Source organism: Trematomus bernacchii, unplaced genomic scaffold (assembly GCF_902827165.1).
Source record: "Trematomus bernacchii unplaced genomic scaffold, fTreBer1.1, whole genome shotgun sequence".
Classification (NCBI taxonomy): domain Eukaryota; kingdom Metazoa; phylum Chordata; class Actinopteri; order Perciformes; family Nototheniidae; genus Trematomus; species Trematomus bernacchii.
The window spans coordinates 3,080,512-3,099,808 of NW_022987689.1; the positions used below are offsets into that span (position 1 = coordinate 3,080,512).

The 19,297-nt window shown below is 42.8% G+C and overlaps 1 protein-coding gene across 1 annotated transcript in view; it reads left to right on the top strand.

Moving 5' to 3' along the window:
• cdh2 (cadherin 2, type 1, N-cadherin (neuronal)) overlaps nucleotides 1-19,297 on the top strand; it is a 58,574-nt gene that overhangs the window by 36,614 nt on the left and 2,663 nt on the right. The window contains exons 3-15 of the mRNA XM_034137300.1: nucleotides 586-806; nucleotides 4,154-4,321; nucleotides 5,175-5,330; nucleotides 6,854-6,998; nucleotides 7,338-7,510; nucleotides 9,091-9,228; nucleotides 9,704-9,889; nucleotides 10,505-10,758; nucleotides 11,474-11,616; nucleotides 12,668-12,901; nucleotides 13,632-13,865; nucleotides 14,094-14,233; nucleotides 17,837-18,001. Of these exons, the coding sequence (XP_033993191.1) occupies nucleotides 586-806; nucleotides 4,154-4,321; nucleotides 5,175-5,330; nucleotides 6,854-6,998; nucleotides 7,338-7,510; nucleotides 9,091-9,228; nucleotides 9,704-9,889; nucleotides 10,505-10,758; nucleotides 11,474-11,616; nucleotides 12,668-12,901; nucleotides 13,632-13,865; nucleotides 14,094-14,233; nucleotides 17,837-18,001 (2,357 nt within the window). The remainder of the gene's footprint in view (nucleotides 1-585; nucleotides 807-4,153; nucleotides 4,322-5,174; nucleotides 5,331-6,853; nucleotides 6,999-7,337; nucleotides 7,511-9,090; nucleotides 9,229-9,703; nucleotides 9,890-10,504; nucleotides 10,759-11,473; nucleotides 11,617-12,667; nucleotides 12,902-13,631; nucleotides 13,866-14,093; nucleotides 14,234-17,836; nucleotides 18,002-19,297) is intronic.

Consider the following 19,297-nt stretch of genomic DNA (forward strand, 5'->3'; position numbering starts at 1 on the left):
TTTCAGTGTTTTTTTGTGTGAACATGCTGATGAAATAAACATCCGTTACTTCAGCACAGCACTTACTTCTGTCTCTCGAGCAGCTGAGGATCGGTAGTCATCCGCAGAAGGCATCCCTGTATGTCATGAGGGACAAAGCTAGCATGCAATGGATGGCCTTAGCTGCGAATAAAATAAGACTTATCTAGCTGAATTCTAGATACAGGTTTACACATGCGGTGTATATAGTCTCTATTGCAGTGGGGAATTTAGACAGTGTAATTAACACATCAGACTTTAAATGTAATGTTTGGGGGTTTTATTTAATAGACCTTAAGGGGCACACTCTCCTTTTTTCTTTAGTTTTCTCTCCCGCTAACTCTCTCCTCCACTGCACCTGTTTTGAGCAATACCTTTGGGGCACAGCTTGAAGTGAATAATGTATGAGATAGAAGGAGAATCAGAAAACCTTTGTGGACCCTCAGTGTCTGGCTGGCTGTCTGTCTTCCCCCCTCTTTGTCTCTATCACTTTTTCTTTTCCTTATTGGTTTCTCTCTCACTCTTAGGCCAGTTTGTTAATCCTCCATTTTCTTCCGTCTCTTACAGTGAGGTTTGTCGACTGTGGCCGAGGTGGTCTGGTGCGATTTGAATGCAGTAACCCATCGGACTTCCGGATAGAAGTTGACGGAGTAGTTTATGCTGCCAGGAGCATTGAGCTCTCTACGCTTCCTGCGTCACCGCTGCTGATCAAGGCCAGTGACACCACTACTCAGCAGCAATGGGTGACCCAGGTCAAGCTGACACCGTCTACAGACTACAACCAGCAGGTGAATATACCTTAACCATCACCTCCCTAATATTTCTGCCTTGTTTGTTAATTGTCTGACTGATGTTAGTGCTGAAGAAAGGTGGACTGATCCCCTTCATCGAATAACTTCCACCTATTAAGCACACTGCACATTCACAGATGACTAGTTGCCTAAATTGTAGCAGGTGTTCCGAGAGACTGGATGGATGCGTGCTAATTCAAACTTAATTTGTCAATTTACTACGAGGCACAAACATATACTCCACACGGTCAGTGGGTAGCGAGAGATACAAAAAAGCGCCTCATAAAGTATATTTCAGTGAGCATACACAGTGATTGTGAGGTTATTGCCTTGTCATCCAAAAGGGGACACACCTCTTTCAATGCTTTGGAAGACGGGAAGCATCTGTCTGAGTGCCGTCTAACCGTTCCGCTGGACGTGTTGTGCACTCATCTACAATTTGTTAGAATGACCGTGTGCTCATATGTCAACATTGTGGGGTTCAGAGGAAGTGCACAAAACAAGCACTGTCCTTCCTGTCTGCTTTGCAACCAGGAAATGAAAAGAAGCTCCAAAGGCTGTGTTATTGTAGGGGTTTTAACTTCAGTGTAAGTGGATTATATGATCCTGCTCAATTAGAACATATCTGTCGCTGTAAACCTACAGGAGTAATACTTCACAGACACACACATGTTATTTTAGTGTGCTACTTTGTATCCTGACCCACCCCGTAGGGCTTATAAGTGAGTCTTTATGGGCATATGTTAATAATCATTGCCGTTAGATATTAGATCATTAGCCTTCTGGCGTCTTAATGAACAACCCCAAATGCAATAATCGTGTTTGCTTTACAAAGACCAATGTGTGTGTCTTGTTTTATCCCTGTAATACACTTAAGCAAATGGTCACAAGTGGCCATTTCTAAATGAGCAGCACGGCAGATAATCTCAGGGAAGGCTTTTGTGTGGGCGCAGATTAGAAGTTAATACTGACAGTTCTTTGTAGTTACTATAAGTGCTGCGGGCACGGGGGTCTGCTGAACGGAAATTAAGAATGTAATGATTTCATGGCTTCTCAAAACACCATCGTTAGCCACTGACACTCTTTTACAATAGGGACTCCTGCAGGTATGTCATTTGAATGGTGCCATTAGTCACTGTTGTCTGTTGGGCAAATACATACTTGTCTCAAACAGGTAAATATAGACTTTCATCAGTTCTTTTACAAGACTCAGACCCCCAATGGCTGTATGAGTTCATAGAAATTATCAATTTATCTCCAGCAGCCGTTCTCTGATCTGTATCTGCGGAGAGCTGTTGGGTTCGCCCTGATTTGTCCGTAATGAAATCAGGGATTGACTTTCCTGTATCTCGCCCATTTAAGAGGTCATAAGCGGTTATCTCCCCCCCCAGCACAATTATTGTCATGAATCATCACACATCTCTTAATCACATCAGCGATTACATTTTTTTATTAGTCTATGAATGCGGCAGCCGTGGGGAAACATTTTAATCAATGACAACCAAACAATATCCTCATTAACATGAGTGTCCTCTGTCGCAATCTCCACCTCTATTAGAGCCTCAGCTGCTCCACATTCCTGAGGAGAAAAAGTTTCTGAAAGGGAGAATTTTTCTAAAAGGGCAAACGCACACACGTGCCTAATCCTTCCCACAGACACACAGGCCATCACTCAGCCTAACACCCTCCAGGACTCCAGACTCCTAGTCAGAAGATAGAGGGGGTTCTGAGAGTGTAGATAGGCGCGGGACCTCCAGCACAGCAGAGATAGATGCGTGTTGGGCTGAACAAACCCACCATGCCATTCATCATTCCAGACGCAGGTTGCAAATAATTACTACTCTCACTCGCGCCCATTTTAATAGGGTAATAGATATTTCTGAAGCATGCTGCTCCGCTATCTGTCCGCTTGCCTCTCTGCATTTCCAATGTGTGAAAGCAGTATAATCGGATTTCAAACATGATTAGTGGAAGCTCTGCGACAGCTTCCAGATGTTAGAAGGGGGGGGGAAGTGTGGCATATGGGTCACGCTATAAGGTGACAAAGTGTTAATTAATTTATGTGTTTGCACACGGCACTTTGTACTATTTTCTAGGACATGAGACTACCCGGAAAACAATTCACATTCAAATAATTACAGGCAACAGAAAGGAAGATACTTCAAGGGACCCGACAGCTCCGTTGAAATCCTAGCTATCATTCATTGACATTGACAGATTCTACATATTGTTTTTCTGTTTTCCTTCCTACTTCGTTGTGTTCAAGGTTATTTTAACTTTCTCTGGCACTACTTCAGTCTCCCCCAGTCTCTGGAGCAGCATAGGCAATTTGAGCCATCTGTGTGTTTAGTGTCTGGCTTGCAGGTACCATCCTCCTTTGTTTCAAATCTCATTCATTACAGCCGAGGGAGGATGGCAGATCCATTATGGAAGCTGGTCTGTCTGTGTGGGTGCATTTTATCAGGACATGAGAAGGGGTTTGCCATTTAACGCAAACCAGTGCTGGCGCTGTGCGGCAGCTGCACTCGCCACACCAAAGCATTTCAGGGAATATCATTACATTTCGGACTGGAGATATTTTAAGCTACAAAGAAAGTCATAAAAAATGGATGGTTTGATTAAACACACATTTTGAATACTTATTAAATGACATTTGGAAGAGCTTATTAGTTTCGCAGGAAATGGTATCCTGTTTCCTTTTATCACCACATCAATTTCCTTTAGTATAAGCGAAAGGTGAGGGTCATTAGTCAGCTTACTATTCTGTGCAGTAAGGTGACGCTTTAAAAAAAAAGAAAAAAATATGGACTTTTATTAATCCCCGTGGGGAAATTGTTTCTCTGCATTTGACCCATCCTAGTGTTAGGAGCAGTGTGCTGCCATTTTGAACGGTGCCCGGGGAGCAGTGTTGCCAAGCCAAGTCCCTATCGACTTCGCCGCCACCGCCCTTTACTATCTGGGTTTGCAGATGCTGCGGTGGATTACAGCTTAATGCTTACTAAAGAGGAATATGTCATTTAGAGTAAACATAATATAATAAGACAAAGGATGATTTCAGACCAGACCTATTTGATTCAGTTAAACAATTTCTTGCCCGCAAAGCCACAAATGTAAACCTTATGTCGGTGCCAGACGACATAGAGGTCATGAATGTCTGTACAACCTTTCATGACAGTCCATCCAAAGGTTGTGGTCTGTTTTGGACCGACCGGCAAAACAACGTATCCATCCACATAGTAGCAGTGCCAATCGGGTGGCTAAGAATAAATGTACTCTTTTTTTTTTTTTTTAACAAAGATGTGATTTCTACCCAGCTCTTGAACTTAATCATTTCCTTTTCACAGGTCCAACAAGTTGCTGCCCCTCCAGTCATGTCAGAGGATTTGCAGGAAATAGTGTTTCCATCACGAAACACGGACAGCCAACTGAAGCGCATGAAGAGAGACTGGGTCATCCCCCCAATCAATGTCCCAGAGAACTCACGAGGCCCCTTCCCGCAAGAGCTTGTCCGGGTAACGCAGCTCACCCAAGCACATGCACAGATACACACACATGTACACACACCAATCTCACAACTTTAAAAAGAAAGTGCCTTTTGCTCGATATGACAACCTTGTAGGTCCTGTGGCCCTAAGCTCCCACTCAGAGGGTCACACACATGAGACTTGTGCCTTCAACAAAATGTTTCATATTTACAGCACTTTTCTAAAGGTCAGGGCTCTCTTTTCTGTTGTATTATTTATCTTTTGTTTCAGGGGGCAGTGGGAGTCAATGTAACCTAGCATTATTTAGAAGCAAAGAGAAATCTTAAGTGCCCACAAGCCCAATTGTCCCTTGGTTGCCTTGTTGAGATATCATACTCATATTTTGAACACGGCTCAAGGACACTCGCAGCCAAGTTCATTTGCATCTTTTCTCAGTGTTGATAGCTAACAGACGACAAGCATATACAGGACAGCTTAGAAGCAGATCCTTTTTCAGCATATTGAGCTGACTTCCTAAACAAGTCCTGTACAAGCTATTTGTATGTATTAAATTAAATTAAATCCAGACATATTAGAGGGGATGTTTGTGGGCTTACTGGATAATATCAGGATGAGGAAAACATTTGATCAGAATGGATCCACAGTGTAGGCACAGAGGGTCTCAGCTTACATGGCAAATAGGATAGGCAGCCCAGTAAAGACAGAACTTCAGTACTACACACACACACGCACTTGTTTCCTGTTTCTTTCCATTTGTTATGTGTCAATGTAAAAAGAAGAAAATCAATTGATATGATGTTATCAGATGTGGTCTACTTTAAGTATGGGTAGAGTACGTTTTGTTCTGCAGCTTTTTATAAATAAATCTTTACATTTGCAGATCCGGTCAGATAACGACAAAAACCGGTTGCTGAGATACAGTGTGACGGGCCCGGGCGCTGACCAGCCACCCACCAGCGTCTTCATCATCGACCCAATCTCCGGAGAGCTTTCTGTGAAAAAGCCACTGGATCGAGAGCACATCTCCAACTTCCATGTATGTCAAAAAACTCTTTAATGATATTATAGTTAGCAAATGGTGTTTCATGCCTGCTTCATCAAGAGAAGGTTGTTCTTTGTGGCTTTGCCGCACATTCCTGCCAATCTGCATGTGCTTAAGGGTCATGTGTAGCCTAAACAGTCTCCTCAGGATCATTACAGACTGGGGTGTCCCAGAAATCTGACTTATCCGTCTGAGAATGTAGAGGATTTAACTTCTTTTGAGTGAAGTTGTGTGTGTGTGTGTGTGTGTGTGTGTGTGTGTGTGTGTGTGTGTGTGTGTGTGTGTGTGTGTGTGTGTGTGTGTGTGTGTGTGTGTGTGTGTGTGTGTGTGTGTGTGTGTGTGTGTGGTGTGTGTGTGTGTGTGTGTGTGTGTGTGTGTGTGTGTGTGTGTGTGTGTGTGTGTGTGTGTGTGTGTGTGTGTGTGTGTGTGTGTGTGTGTCATTATGATAAGGTCCGGCTTCAGAGCTGCTTTATTCATTAGTGGTTCTCCCATTACATTGCAATGGCCTTTAAATGATATAGCCTGTGCTTAAACAATAACTGGTAGACCTTAGACCAGGCTGTAGTTAAAATATAATGATAGTGTACTATAGTCTACTTCCGTGTATTTGAAGGTCACAATAGAGAATCACAACAACATCCACACAGTAACACATTGGTTCATTTGAAGCTGTATGTGGACTGTTCACTGTCGAGCAATACGGGAGATCCGTTTTGTATAAGTCGTCTCTGATGTGAGAGTGGGCCAATTTCCCCCTATTTCCCATAATTCCTACTATTACTTACTTTCACTGTATGCACTTGAAGCTGTACATTATAATTAATTAATCCATTTACACTCGAAATACTAGGCTGTTAGGCATTACATGTGAAGCCATATGATGTAAAGTATGCTGCTTATAGCCTGTGGATTTTCAATATATGTATTTATTCTAGAGAATGAATGGTTAGGATCACAATATGTAAATGTATCACTGATTCAAACTCCTGTGTAAGGCACTAACTTACCACAGTGTGTATGCATGAAAGATGCACTTGAAGTGCAAAACAATGCAGCGCATCAGTTGTTTTTCATAAGAAAGAACTAAACCTGTGATGACCCAGTGTAGGCAACACTACTGAATAAAATCAGATTGTATTCGTTTCAAGAGACAACCATAAACATGCAGATGAAATGCTTGTGTTGTTGTCGACTCCGTGGCAGGCATCTGACTGCATCTAATCATATCTTCCTCTTTTGCCTTGGCATGCCAGAGCTGGTTGAGGGAATCATTTATTATTCACAAAAACAGACTTTCTCTCATACTGGTCTGAATAAAGAGGATTTTCTGAACTCTTTGCTCTTCTGCATAAAGTAAACAGCTTTTAGTGATGGTTAGTGGGGTTAATTATCACAGCAGTTCCATGGGTGACATTGAGCGCAGAGTTCATGGTTTGTCCCGATATAATGTTTGCACTGTTGAAAATCATTGTTGCTTGAACAGTTCCACAGCCCAGATGTGTTTGTGTTTCCTTCAGCTGAGAGCTCATGCAGTGGACCTCAACGGCAACCAGGTAGAAAACCCTATTGACATTGTGATCAATGTGATCGACATGAACGACAACAGACCCGAGTTCACTCATCAGATCTGGAACGGCTCTGTTCCAGAGGGTTCCAAGCCAGGTAATATACCACATAGAGCCCAGCGCAGCATCACACTGTATGAGCAGCTGATTGGCTGTAGTCTGAGCCTCTGGCTTCACACGCTGCTGCGGTGTTAGCAGATCAAACAGCATTGATGGCATTCCTAGGGTGGCTACTTTGTTAACTTTGCCTTCACTGCTTCAAAGCGGTTGGGGGTATTTTCAGATCACACAAGGAACATTGGATTTCTGTCTTACAACACTATCAATCTTGTCTTCAATATTGCACTATCCACTCAACTTATAATATATTTTGATTGCCAATAAAAAAGCAATAAATAGAGAGATGACATGAAAACATTTGCATTTTGCCCTGCAGGAACATTTGTTATGACAGTGACATCTGTTGACAAAGACGACCCCAAAACAGCCAATGGGATGCTGCGCTACAAGATCCTTTCTCAGAATCCAGAGAGTCCAACCTCCAATATGTTCACCATCAACAATAAAACCGGAGGCATCATCACGGTGGCAGCAGGCCTGGACAGAGAGGTGCCTGACACATCTGTATTCTCTCCTTTATTCCTTCTCACTTGCTATTCTCATACATAAGCTTTTCACTTTTGGCTCTTTCACTCTTGAACTGAATGTGAATGTAGACTTATAATTAAAAGATTGTATCAGTATTTAAGTGAGACATTAGCAGGGCCACCTATTATAATATCCGTCTTGCACTTCCTCCTATTGTAGATATACATATAAGTGTAAATGTTTTCGTGTTTACATAAATGGTCTGGACACTTTTCCTTTTAAATATAATGACAAAACACAGCTTGAGAATATTTGCTAATATTCCGACTGTCTGAGAACTAATGAGCCAAAGGGAATTTTGTCGATTACCAACTAAATGAGAAGTAAAAACGGACTTGGTTGTTTCACAGTTATTTACTCATACAAGGGGGCAGCGTGCCTCACTGAGCAGCTAAACGCTTGCTTCCCTTCATTCTTGCCTTCCCTTCTCTATTTTCCCCCTCTACTTCCTATGCTGTAAATGCTACCAACCTTTTATTTAATTGGATCGCATATGAGTTAGAGAAAAAATAAAATAATATAGAAAGCTGGAGCCAGTTGGTGCAATTCTATCGAGAGCAATCTGGCTAGGTGGCCGCTCAATCACTCCCGCTCAGGGGCCGCTGTTTTATGTCCACCAGTTGCCACCATGAATGTAATTTCCCCAACTCTCATTACCTAGCAACTGGTCCGTCACCTGAGTGGCTTTTAATGTGAAAAGAGCCATTTGTTTGCTTCATGATGATGTACATAGCAGAGGTGCAAGCTCACACATCATGCATTTGCAAACTCCATAGAGAATAAATACCATTTATATAAAAAGCCACCATTTGTCATCGTAAATTAGAAGGAAGCCAGTTCAGATTTATTTTATTCGAGTTGAACACATGAATACTGATGTGTATTTAGATGTGTATATTTCACGTTAAGGCCATTTTGGAGGCAGCGCTGTATGTATCACTTTAGATTATATTGTATATTGTTTTTTTTTATATAAATGTATCCTCATTAACATGCATGACGTGGAATATTAACACATTTTAACATAATGCTTAAAGCAACACCAACACTAAGCACTTTCCTAAAAACAACCACAAAGTTAAAGATAGGATGGATAAGGTTTACATGCATATTGTTTTGGATTTCATTAAAACAAACAGGTCACCCTATAAACAGTAAGCATGTCAACAATCTCCAAACATTTCTACAAAACGTATTATATTGTTAAAAGTTCAGGGGCCTCATTTATAAAGGGATATACGCTCAAAAAATGGCGTACGCCAGTTTCTACGCAATGTTTGCGATTTATAAAATACTAACTTGATGGGAAAATGTGCGATTTAAAAAGGGAAACAGGCGTAGGAAGTGCCGTACGCACTTCCCTCGCCGGTACGCAATGTTTTGTGAATCGGAAAATGTCGGAACATTTCTGTACCTATTTTTTTGCTTTGTACTACGTAAGCAACCTTCCCACGTCAATCCTACGCAAGGCGTTATAAATGAGGCCCCTGAGAATTATGTTTTTTTAATCCTGTTTTTGCTTCTCTCCCCTTTCCCTTTAGAAAGTGCCTCAGTACACGCTGATCATCCAGGCCACTGACATGGAGGGCAACCCCATGTACGGCCTCTCCAACACAGCCACCGCTGTCATCAGAGTCACAGACGTTAACGACAATGCACCAGAGTTTACTGCTGAGACGGTGAGACACAAACTCATACCTGAGGCATCAGCACAGCAATCTTGGCGAAGTGAGAGCACCTCGCGGACCCCTTATTTCACCCCATATAAGCACTCAAGCGGCCGTTCTGCTCACTTACCTAGTTCTGCTTGACCAGCATTTCTGAAGCCATACAGATATACAAGTAGGAAGCCATGCGTTGAGTGTTACATTCCCCTCCAAAATGTTGACACATGCAACTACTGGGATGTCTGCCCGAGTGAAAGAGGCACTTACTGTGCCCGGGAATCACTGACATTTGTAATGCTACTGTTGTGCTATCAGGGGAGGACAGGGAATGAGATGACCATGATGACATGATAAGTTACCTTAGATGTCTATTTACTCGAGATTGGTCTGGCTGTGCTGTGTGAGGCCGCGCTCGCAGTATTTTCTGCTGCCACAGCGGTATCACTAACAGCTCGCTGCTCTGTGTGTTTATGGTTTATTCATGCAGTTTTTCGGCGAGGTGCCTGAAAACCGTGTGAATGTCATCGTGGCCAACCTGACAGTGACTGACAAGGACCAGCCCAACACGCCGGCCTGGAACGCCGTCTACAAAATCACCGGGGGCGACCCCACTGGCAGGTTTTCTGTGCCCACTGATCCGACCACTAACGAGGGCCTGGTAACGGTTGTCAAGGTAAGGCCTCCTCTTCAAACTCCACCCTTGTTATCCCTTAGAGATGCATATTAAATGTATATTGCAATGAGAGGTTTGGCGGTTGTTGTTATTCCATTAATATCTTGCAGTTTTTATGATGTTGCCCATGGTTACGAAGAGTTAATAATCAAACTTTCCAGTTCACTTGTTTCAAGGAAAGAACAACAATCAAATTAAAAGGTCACTGCACCGTATTTGTCTCGTATATTAAAGAAATGTTTCTGACTGATGAGTATGTTGCTGCTAGCCAATTCTCATCTTGTATTTCATGTAAATTCTAATTTGAAATATATCTTCATTAAAACTTGAAACATGATTTAAAAATAAAGAAATGGTTGGTTGCACAACTCTTCCGCCAACTCTCTTGCAGTGACATATCCTTCACCTCACCACAAAAGGATACATTCCCTTGATCGCATCCCATTGTCTATTGTGAGCACTCACAATAAGATGAAGAATTAGCTTTAGTTCTTTGTGTAGCTCATTTCAAATTACCAAAACATGTTATGCGACTTTCTTTTGTTACATTCATCCTGACGTGTGATTCTTCTACCTAGTCGTGATTTCCATATACTCCCTCTTATTGTGTTCCAGCCCATTGACTATGAAACTAGTAGGACGTACGTGCTGACAGTAGAAGCGAAGAATGAGGTTTCCTTGGCCAGGGGGATCCACTCTCCTCGCCAGTCCACCGCCACTGTCTCCATCAGAGTGATAGATGTCAACGAGAGTCCTTACTTCGAGCCCAACCCCAAACTCATTAAACTGGAAGAGGGAATGATGCCTGAGTCAACACTGTCCACCTTCACTGCACAGGACCCCGATCGCTTCATGCAGCAAACCATCAGGTAGAGTTTTAAAGTCAAAAGGATACAGAAGGTGGTTGAGAACACATTTTCAAATGAATCAAGGCCAGTTCACATCTTAATATCCTGGAATGTCTGGGTTTTATCACCCGTAACGCAGAACTAATTGGCACCAACAGCATTGAAGATGATGGTGGTTTCAACACTGACTATAGTCCTCTGTTTGTGAAACAGCATTGAAATGATAGGTTAAGATGAGGCCACATCCTTTCATCATCCCTGCTCAAGAAACAATATGCAGCCGGCATCTCATTTTTGTCAAACAAGCCCTATTTCTTCCCTGTTCATCATCAAACGCCTTGCCTCACAGCTGTTTGGCCCTGATAGAGTTTATCTGCCTGAAAACAGTCCATGAAATGAAATGAGCTAACTTTGTAATTTCTCAGTTTGTCCTACAAATTAGTTTGAGCTACTGATAACCAAGTTGGTCTCCTTGTGGGGCTGTTCTCAAATGTTAGAACAATTATGTAAAATGCATGATGTCTGAAATATTTATTCTGTGTTAACAAATAAAAAGAAATCCGTTTTAGAAGAAGGAGGATTCCAAAAAAAATGAGACTTTATTTAACAAAATTAACCCCTTTAAACTTTGTCACTACTTTAAAAAAAATAACTTGCAAATTGCTCCTAACTTAAACTCAGCTTACAGTGAACACAGAAGCATCAGTGTGTGAATCTCTTTGTTTTCTTTCCTCAGATACTCCAAACTCGCAGATCCAGCCAACTGGCTAAGGATTGACCCTAACACCGGCCGTATAACAACAATTGCCATTTTGGACCGAGAGTCGCCCTATGTGAAGAACAGTTTGTACAATGCAACATTCCTGGCCTCTGACAGCGGTGAGTTACCATTTAAAAATGGTACTGCATTTTCCAAAAATACCTTGTTGAGCTCCAGTGATGCACCGGTTACATGGTCTAGATGTTTTAGCCAGACTGTTACACAAGCACTCTATTCCCGGCCATTATTGTTGGAGCAGTCAGGAGGAGGTAATGCTGCTTTTTCAATGGAAAGCCTAGCGGATGTCTAATGTAGCCTACCTCTCAAAGGTCAATCTTCCACCGGGATGTTTTTCACCTGAAGCCAGTCCAAAAAAGCATCAGTTTAAAAACATAAAAACTCTATTTAAAGCCACAAAGACATCCTTAACGCTTGAAGGTCAACCTTGTACCAAGCACTTGGCATGTCTGAAACGCCGACTACCTTAGTTGAAGGTTAATGTGCTAGCAGTCCCAGAACCATGCGGCATGTGGATGTATTCACCTCTTCCCTGCCCTGGTGGGATTTACCTCTGTTCAGGTTTACCCTGTTCTGCCGAGCATAGCTTAGGCCAATAGGCTTAAAAACTCTACCAATAAAGAGGTTTCTCAGCATTAATGGGTCAGGATTGGATGACTAGCTCCTTTGAGCGTGGCCTGAATGGTAAAAAGCCTCTTAGCTGAGTGAATACATAGAGGAGCCTGAGAGGAGCGACAGTGGGCTCTGTTTGTCTGCTTTAGTATTCTCATCCCGTGTGCTTCGTCAGGAAGACGTTCTTCGGGCACACACATACACACACACTCACACACACTACCCAAATGTTCTGATATCTCTCTCTTTCTGCATACCTCCTCACTAGAGATAAGATTCTCAGATCAGTATGCAGTTTGGATGAGTCTTCTCCCACTAGAGTAAATAGCTGTTTAGAGTGTCTTATTATAGCATGAGATCCAAGAAGAAAAACTCCATACTTTACTTTACGATTGCATAATGACTGCAAAGCAACTGCAAAATGAGAGATTGCACTTCAAAAGTCTATATTCCCATACATATGTAAATGTGAAAGAAAATCCCCTTTCCCCCCCATAAATATGCATGAGCTGAGCGTGTGTCATTTTATGGTCCGTGCAGGTATACCTCCAGCCAGTGGCACAGGTACCCTCCAGATCTTCCTGCTGGATATCAACGACAACGCTCCCGTGGTGTTCCCCCAGGAGACAGAGATATGTGAGAAGCCGGAGCCAAATGCCATCAACATCACGGCCCTCGATGGAGACCTGAACCCCAACGCCGGGCCCTTTGCCTTCGAGTTAGCCCACCGGCCCGCGGATGTCAGGAGAAACTGGACCATCACAAGAGTCAGCGGTAAGACACCGAATACTTACTCATTTGAATGTGGCGCTGATTCAGCTTTTTGCATGTGTTACTGAATATTAAAAGATGAGCAGCAATTTTAATTAATCTTAAATGATGAATAGAAAAAAAAGATCAATATCAATATATCATTCAGCGGTCTGTTGTTTAGTAATTAAAGTTGTGATTCTCCTAAATTACATTTTGTAAACATAGCATACAGCAGAGGGGTCAGGTAGAGCAGGGGAAACAAAATAATATTGTATTAACATAACTATGCAGTCATTAATTGTTTATGCTAATTGGGGGGGAAAACATGAATGGTACGAACCCATCTGTTGCGTATTAAGTTATTAGATAGTGTGAGTTATAAAGCAGTGAATATATCTTAATAGGATAATGGCATTTGGATTATTGCAGCTGGGAATTTGGCCTAAGCAGCATTATCTAAAGGTATTCAGTGGATTTATAAGCTCCAAATCTAAATCCCGACCATGTTTTGGATTAGATGTGCCGATGCAACTTCCAGGTAGGGAATTCTGCTGCATACAAACAAGCGGTCTATACAAACAATTCAGTTTTGATTTAATCTCCTTTGAAAGACTCCTCTGTAAACGATATATTATTATATTGTTTTATACACAGAGTAACTTAATCTCTTGTCTCACTTATGTATTGGCTCTGACAAGGGGGCATCATGGACCACCCACTCACGCTGTCTTTTGTCCCCTTCATCTCCCAGGTGACTATGCTCAGGTGAGCCTGAAGATTGGCTTCCTTGAAAGCGGTATCTACGATATCCCCCTCCTAATCACAGACTCAGGCAACCTGCCCATGACCAACACCTCCTATCTGCGGATTAAAGTGTGCCAGTGCGACTTCAACGGAGACTGCACTGACCAGCAACACATCATGGCTGCTGGCCTGGGCACCGGCGCCATCATCTCCATCCTCCTCTGCATCATCATCCTCCTCAGTGAGTGTCTCAATGCCCCTCTCAAACAGCACATCACACACACAGGGATTATAAAGACAGATAAACATTATCCGAGATACCGCTAGATTACTGTAGGATTACCAAAAAGATAGCCTTGATCAGGCTCCCATCCAAGCTCTAAAACATCAGATCCGATTACATTTGTCTGAAAACATGCACATTATTATGTTTTGTAATATGAGATCCCTCTCCCTGTCTGCCTTTCAGTTCTCGTGCTGATGTTTGTGGTGTGGATGAAGCGCCGCGATAAAGAGCGTCAGGCCAAGCAGCTCCTCATTGACCCCGAGGACGATGTCAGAGACAACATTCTCAAGTATGATGAGGAAGGTGGAGGAGAGGAAGATCAGGTAAGAATCATGAGCGTCTCTCCTTTTTATCAATCTGCTTCTTGATATAAGTGAAGGTGTACATTAACACAAGTTTTGTTTTGCTTACTTTAACAGCAGACTGTCACATACCCCTTTAGAATCTGATAGTTACATTTTCACAATTCTTGAATAAAATAATAATAATAACCAATAATATTGGTATCAGAAAATATAATTGTTTCTGTTTTAGCAGAGGCATTTGGTGCTGGTATATAACTATCTAATATTCCACAAAACCCTATGTAGCATGGAGCTGTGCAATGTTTTGAAAAAAGGTGCATAAGGCGAGTGTGTACTGACAGTATTACATTACATTACTTGTTAGACGCTTTTATCCAAAGCGACTTACATACTCAATACTGTGGGCAATCCCCACAGGAGCAATTTGGGATGAAGTGTCTTGCCCAGGGACACAACGACATGCTGACTGCAGTGGGGTTTGAACCTGTGCTACCTTGATCCGAACACCAACGCTCTATCCACTGCGCCACACGCCTCCCAGTATGCAGGAGAGTAGCAGTCTCTGTATAACTGGAGCAGTATAAGGACCCTAAAGAGTCACAAATAGGAATAAGACAATTATTCATGGTAAAATAGAAATAGTACTTTTCTTCAAAAAGGAGCTGGGAATTAAAATCTGCAATCAATAACACAAACACATTCTGGTCTAATCTGTTCTGGAAATATTGGAAATGTTTCCCCAACTGGAACCGGTTCCAGCTTCACACAGACACAATAGAAATGCAGTGCCACAGGCATCAATAAAGTCCCATCTCTTTATCCCCCCGCACTGATCAGGCACACACAGGCACAAACTCAATTGTCCTAATGACCCCTTGTTAACAGAACGGAATCATTTTATAAAAAAGGCGCTAATATACCAAATGGGCTATTTTCTTGCTGCTGGATGAAGTGCTCCGGTGGCTTAGGTATAGCAGATATAAGCCGGAGACCTCGGTCTGACCCAGCACAGTGCCAAATTAGCCTCGGAGACTAGTAATTGGTAAGCTGATGTCATTTGGAGATAGACATCTGCTGGGGCACAATAATGAAGCTCTGTCTAAGGTAACAATATGACTGGGAAGCCATTACACATCAGCTGGTGATTAGGCAGAAGGGAGCGCACACACTTGTTTTCACAGACAGAATGGTGAAACTTGTGGAGCAGAACATGTTGAAAAGGAAACTGTTGCATGATATAATATCCCTAAAAGGTAACGAGCGGATGAAGCAATTTATTGAGGGAAAACATGCTTCCATTTTGAGTGGCGCAGAGGAGGGCAGGGCGCTGGGAGGAAATGGTCTTGCCTACAGTATCAAGAGTCAGTGTTAGGTATAAAATGGCCCTCACTTTCCCAGCTATGTGGTCTTTATAATGCCCACCTCTGTTCTCCCTATCTCCCGCTTGCGAGGAAATTGAAGTGTCACACCATTGGGGCGCTTTCAGAGTGTATGATTTGAGTTGCTGCTGCCATTGCCCTGCCTTGTATTGCTTTGTAAAGCACTCATTCCATCACAGGCAGACAGCTGATCAGGCCTCGCTCCCAAGACATGGGGAAAAATGCAGAAATATAAGCAAATCAGGTGGTTGCGCACCGGTGTGCAGGTGAAGACATAAAATATAAGACGGGCGGCGTCTTCTTCTTCAAATGACCTCAGACTGATTTGATGCACATGAGACAGTGTGGCTTCGCAGACATGCTCTGAAGAATATTCTGTTTTGTTTTTCAATCTCATGCGGCAAGTGAAACAAAACGAATCAGACCTGTTTATGCAAATAGTATAAGTGCCGTTTTTGTCACTAGAGACAAGACAAGTTTAACAACGTGCAGAAGATCTGATTCTAATATTATCTCAAGAAAAAGATGGTTTATCTGGGACTGAATTATTATGATATCATACACAAGGAATTACTACTTGCTAAGATTTGGTATTACTGCCATTGAATTGATAGATATGAGAGTAATTCAAATCTTGTCTCAACAAGAAAGCTAATTTCCCAATATGTCAAATTATTGTTATAATCCATCAATGCATTAAAACCTGTGTGAACCTGGTGTGAACGTATAACTGGGCTACATATGATGGTCAGATGGGTATATCAAATGACTCCTATAAACTGTAGTGGATGCGTTTTTTATAATTGAACAGCCGCATTAGTAATAATTTGTAGTGTTGTTGCTGTTTTCCCAGATTGCAGAATAAAATAAGATTGTACGCTATTATTTATTATGGCAAAAACGTTGAAATCATCAACTCAGTTCAGTTTTTAAATTGCTCAGCGATGACTCACTACAGATCAAGTGTATAAGGCTTAGCATTGTTCAGTCTCCCATGTTTGAATGTGGGTCACAAGGGCCAGGGGCGGCCATTTCACCAGGCCAATGTGTGTGAGGAGTCAATTCCCTGAAGGGGGGGCTGCTCTGTCATTAGACCTTCCTGCTGAGTTCAGCCATTATACGTCTCTGTTGCAATTCCTGCTACGGACTCCTGACCCCTCCGGTGTGCGACCTCAGCGAAGGTCAAACAGAAGTCAGACAGAAATGGTCCAAAGATGATGGATGGCGTTATCGCACGATGTGTGGTGGCCATTGTTCTTCTCCGGCTAGCCTCGGGGGTTGAGTGTCATTCCCCATGAAATCAAATTACACATGAATAATCAATGTGTTTGTTTTAGATTTGAGATGATACTTATTAGTGGGGAGTTGAGTAAGTGTTTGTGAAGTGGCCGCGTGCTTTTGTCTTGCTTGTTTATCCGGATTGTTTGTCCATCATCACAGGCGTTCTCTCATGATTATTTTTACATTGGAGGGTCTGCAGCCTTTGAATTTGTTTCTTTCCCACGTGTGTGTGTGTGTGTGTAGGTACATGTGCAACTGAGCAAAGACAATTTTGAAGGGGGATATTAGAGATGGATGGATTACCGAAAATCTTCTAAAGAGGGACAATCCATCAAGCACGCTTATTAGGCACACCCTGAATCTCGCCTGGCATTTTCTCCATCATATCTGCTGTCACCGTGATACCATCCAGTCATTCAGCTCTGCTCCTCGCCACAGCCTCTGTCTCTCCTAACTCCTTTTCTCTCTTCCTCCGCCTCCTTCCCTGCCCATGACTTTGCACAAACTGCGAGCCATTCAGGTTGCCTTGGTAATGTTAATAGGATTAGAAATGGCTTATGCATATCCACCATCCCGTGTCTGGGCATTGATTAGAGCAAAACAGTCGCCTGCACATCCTTCCTGCAGCACACCGCACAAGTACAAACACTGTGCAGCGTATGATGTGGTCCTCAGCTTGGACCCCCCCCCCCCCCACCACCACCCCACTCAGTGCTGGCTCTTTAATGTGTCAAAATTGTCCCTGGGCTTGTACTTCACAGACAAGTAGATTTAAAGTTTTCCCTTGTGTACTTTCAACTCTTCCTGCTACATGCAAACTTTGAAATCTTCCCCTCTACTCAGATGAACTTCTCCTCCTCCATATGGCACTGGATGTGTTTACCTATTTAGATAATCGCACTCTGTTCGGGGGTCTCATCACGCCACTTTGCTAACTCCCATCTGTCGACTTGTTCCACAGGATTACGACCTGAGTCAGCTCCAGCAGCCGGACACGATAGAGCCTGATGCCATCAAGCCGGTTGGAATCCGCCGTCTAGACGAGAGACCCCTCCACCCTGAGCCTCAGTACCCCATAAGGTCAGCAGCACCCCACCCTGGAGACATCGGAGACTTCATCAATGAGGTAATAACACCTTCGGGCGTACAGAGTTTCTGAAAACTGAGATTGTTTGGCTGTATGTTGAAATCAAATCCCTGGAAAATAGCCGAAGTGAGAGAATCAGCGCTGTTTACAAAGCTTGCATTTCATTTTCAAGCTGAATAACTTCTTATTAATAACTTGTATTTAAATAAACAATTTGGTGTATATTAACTTGTAGTCATAGAAAGAAAACGTCTTACAATGTAATCAACTTTTATTACAATTGTTTTCATATGTTCCCCGCAGAAAGTAGAAACTTTTCTCATCACTCAAATGAATCCCCAAAAAGTACACGATGCTAACTCACTTAAATATAATTGTTTTTCTCCTCACATCTCCACCAAAGTGGTTATAGATGTGTCAGCATAGAAATAGGAGATGAGAGAAGCAATACATCGGCTTTCTATTGGGAGTGCCCTCGTATGCCTGCAGCCATCATTGACTCCAGCATGAAGAGAGAATGTAAAATGAAAAGAGCAGTCATGTATTTTTCAATAGTTCCAACAGACGAGAGTTTCACAGCATTATAAATGGAATTCGCTCCTAGTTTTAGGATGGCGCCCATGTTTTTAGATTAGAACTCGCTCTTTCAGCTGTGCCCCCCCGACCATCTATCTCTCGGATCCCTTTACCCAGGCACCACTCATTTTCCCCCCTCGCCATGTGTCATGAATACACATAATACACTTGTCGTAACGGCGGCCCTATTGAGTTGAAATGTAATGCTTTGCACCGCTCAATAAGGAACGGTTTGAAAATGTACGAAACCCTTCATCAGACTTGTTATTGCAATGTTCTCACAAAACCTCTGAGACATTTCCCAGTCTGAGCATCCTGACCCAGAAAAGGGCTCAGCGCAACCAGGCAGCGATCTGTTTTTAGTCGCAGATTTGACTGTCGCTAAAGCTCAGTCATGGTAACTCCAGCGCTCACATGGAGCTGGAATCTGACCGAACTGATAAGGGCTAGCTGCCAGAGGAGCAGGGAGACAGAGAGGGGTTGGGGAGGACAGGGGGAGGGGGGGGTCTGATCTCCATCCTGCAATGGAGCTCAGCTTTTGGCTCTTAATTCAATTAGAGGGGAGAAAAAAAATGAGACAGAGGTTTAGCATAAGGACTTTAACCGCGCAGACGGACACACAAAGGTCTATTAGTCAGCCTCTCACACAAAGGGGTCGGGTGGGAAGGGGTGTCAAATGAGACACATCAGCAGCATCACTTGGCATGACCTCTGTTGGACGCAGGTGGACACAACGCTGACGTGACTGCGTTCATTGTT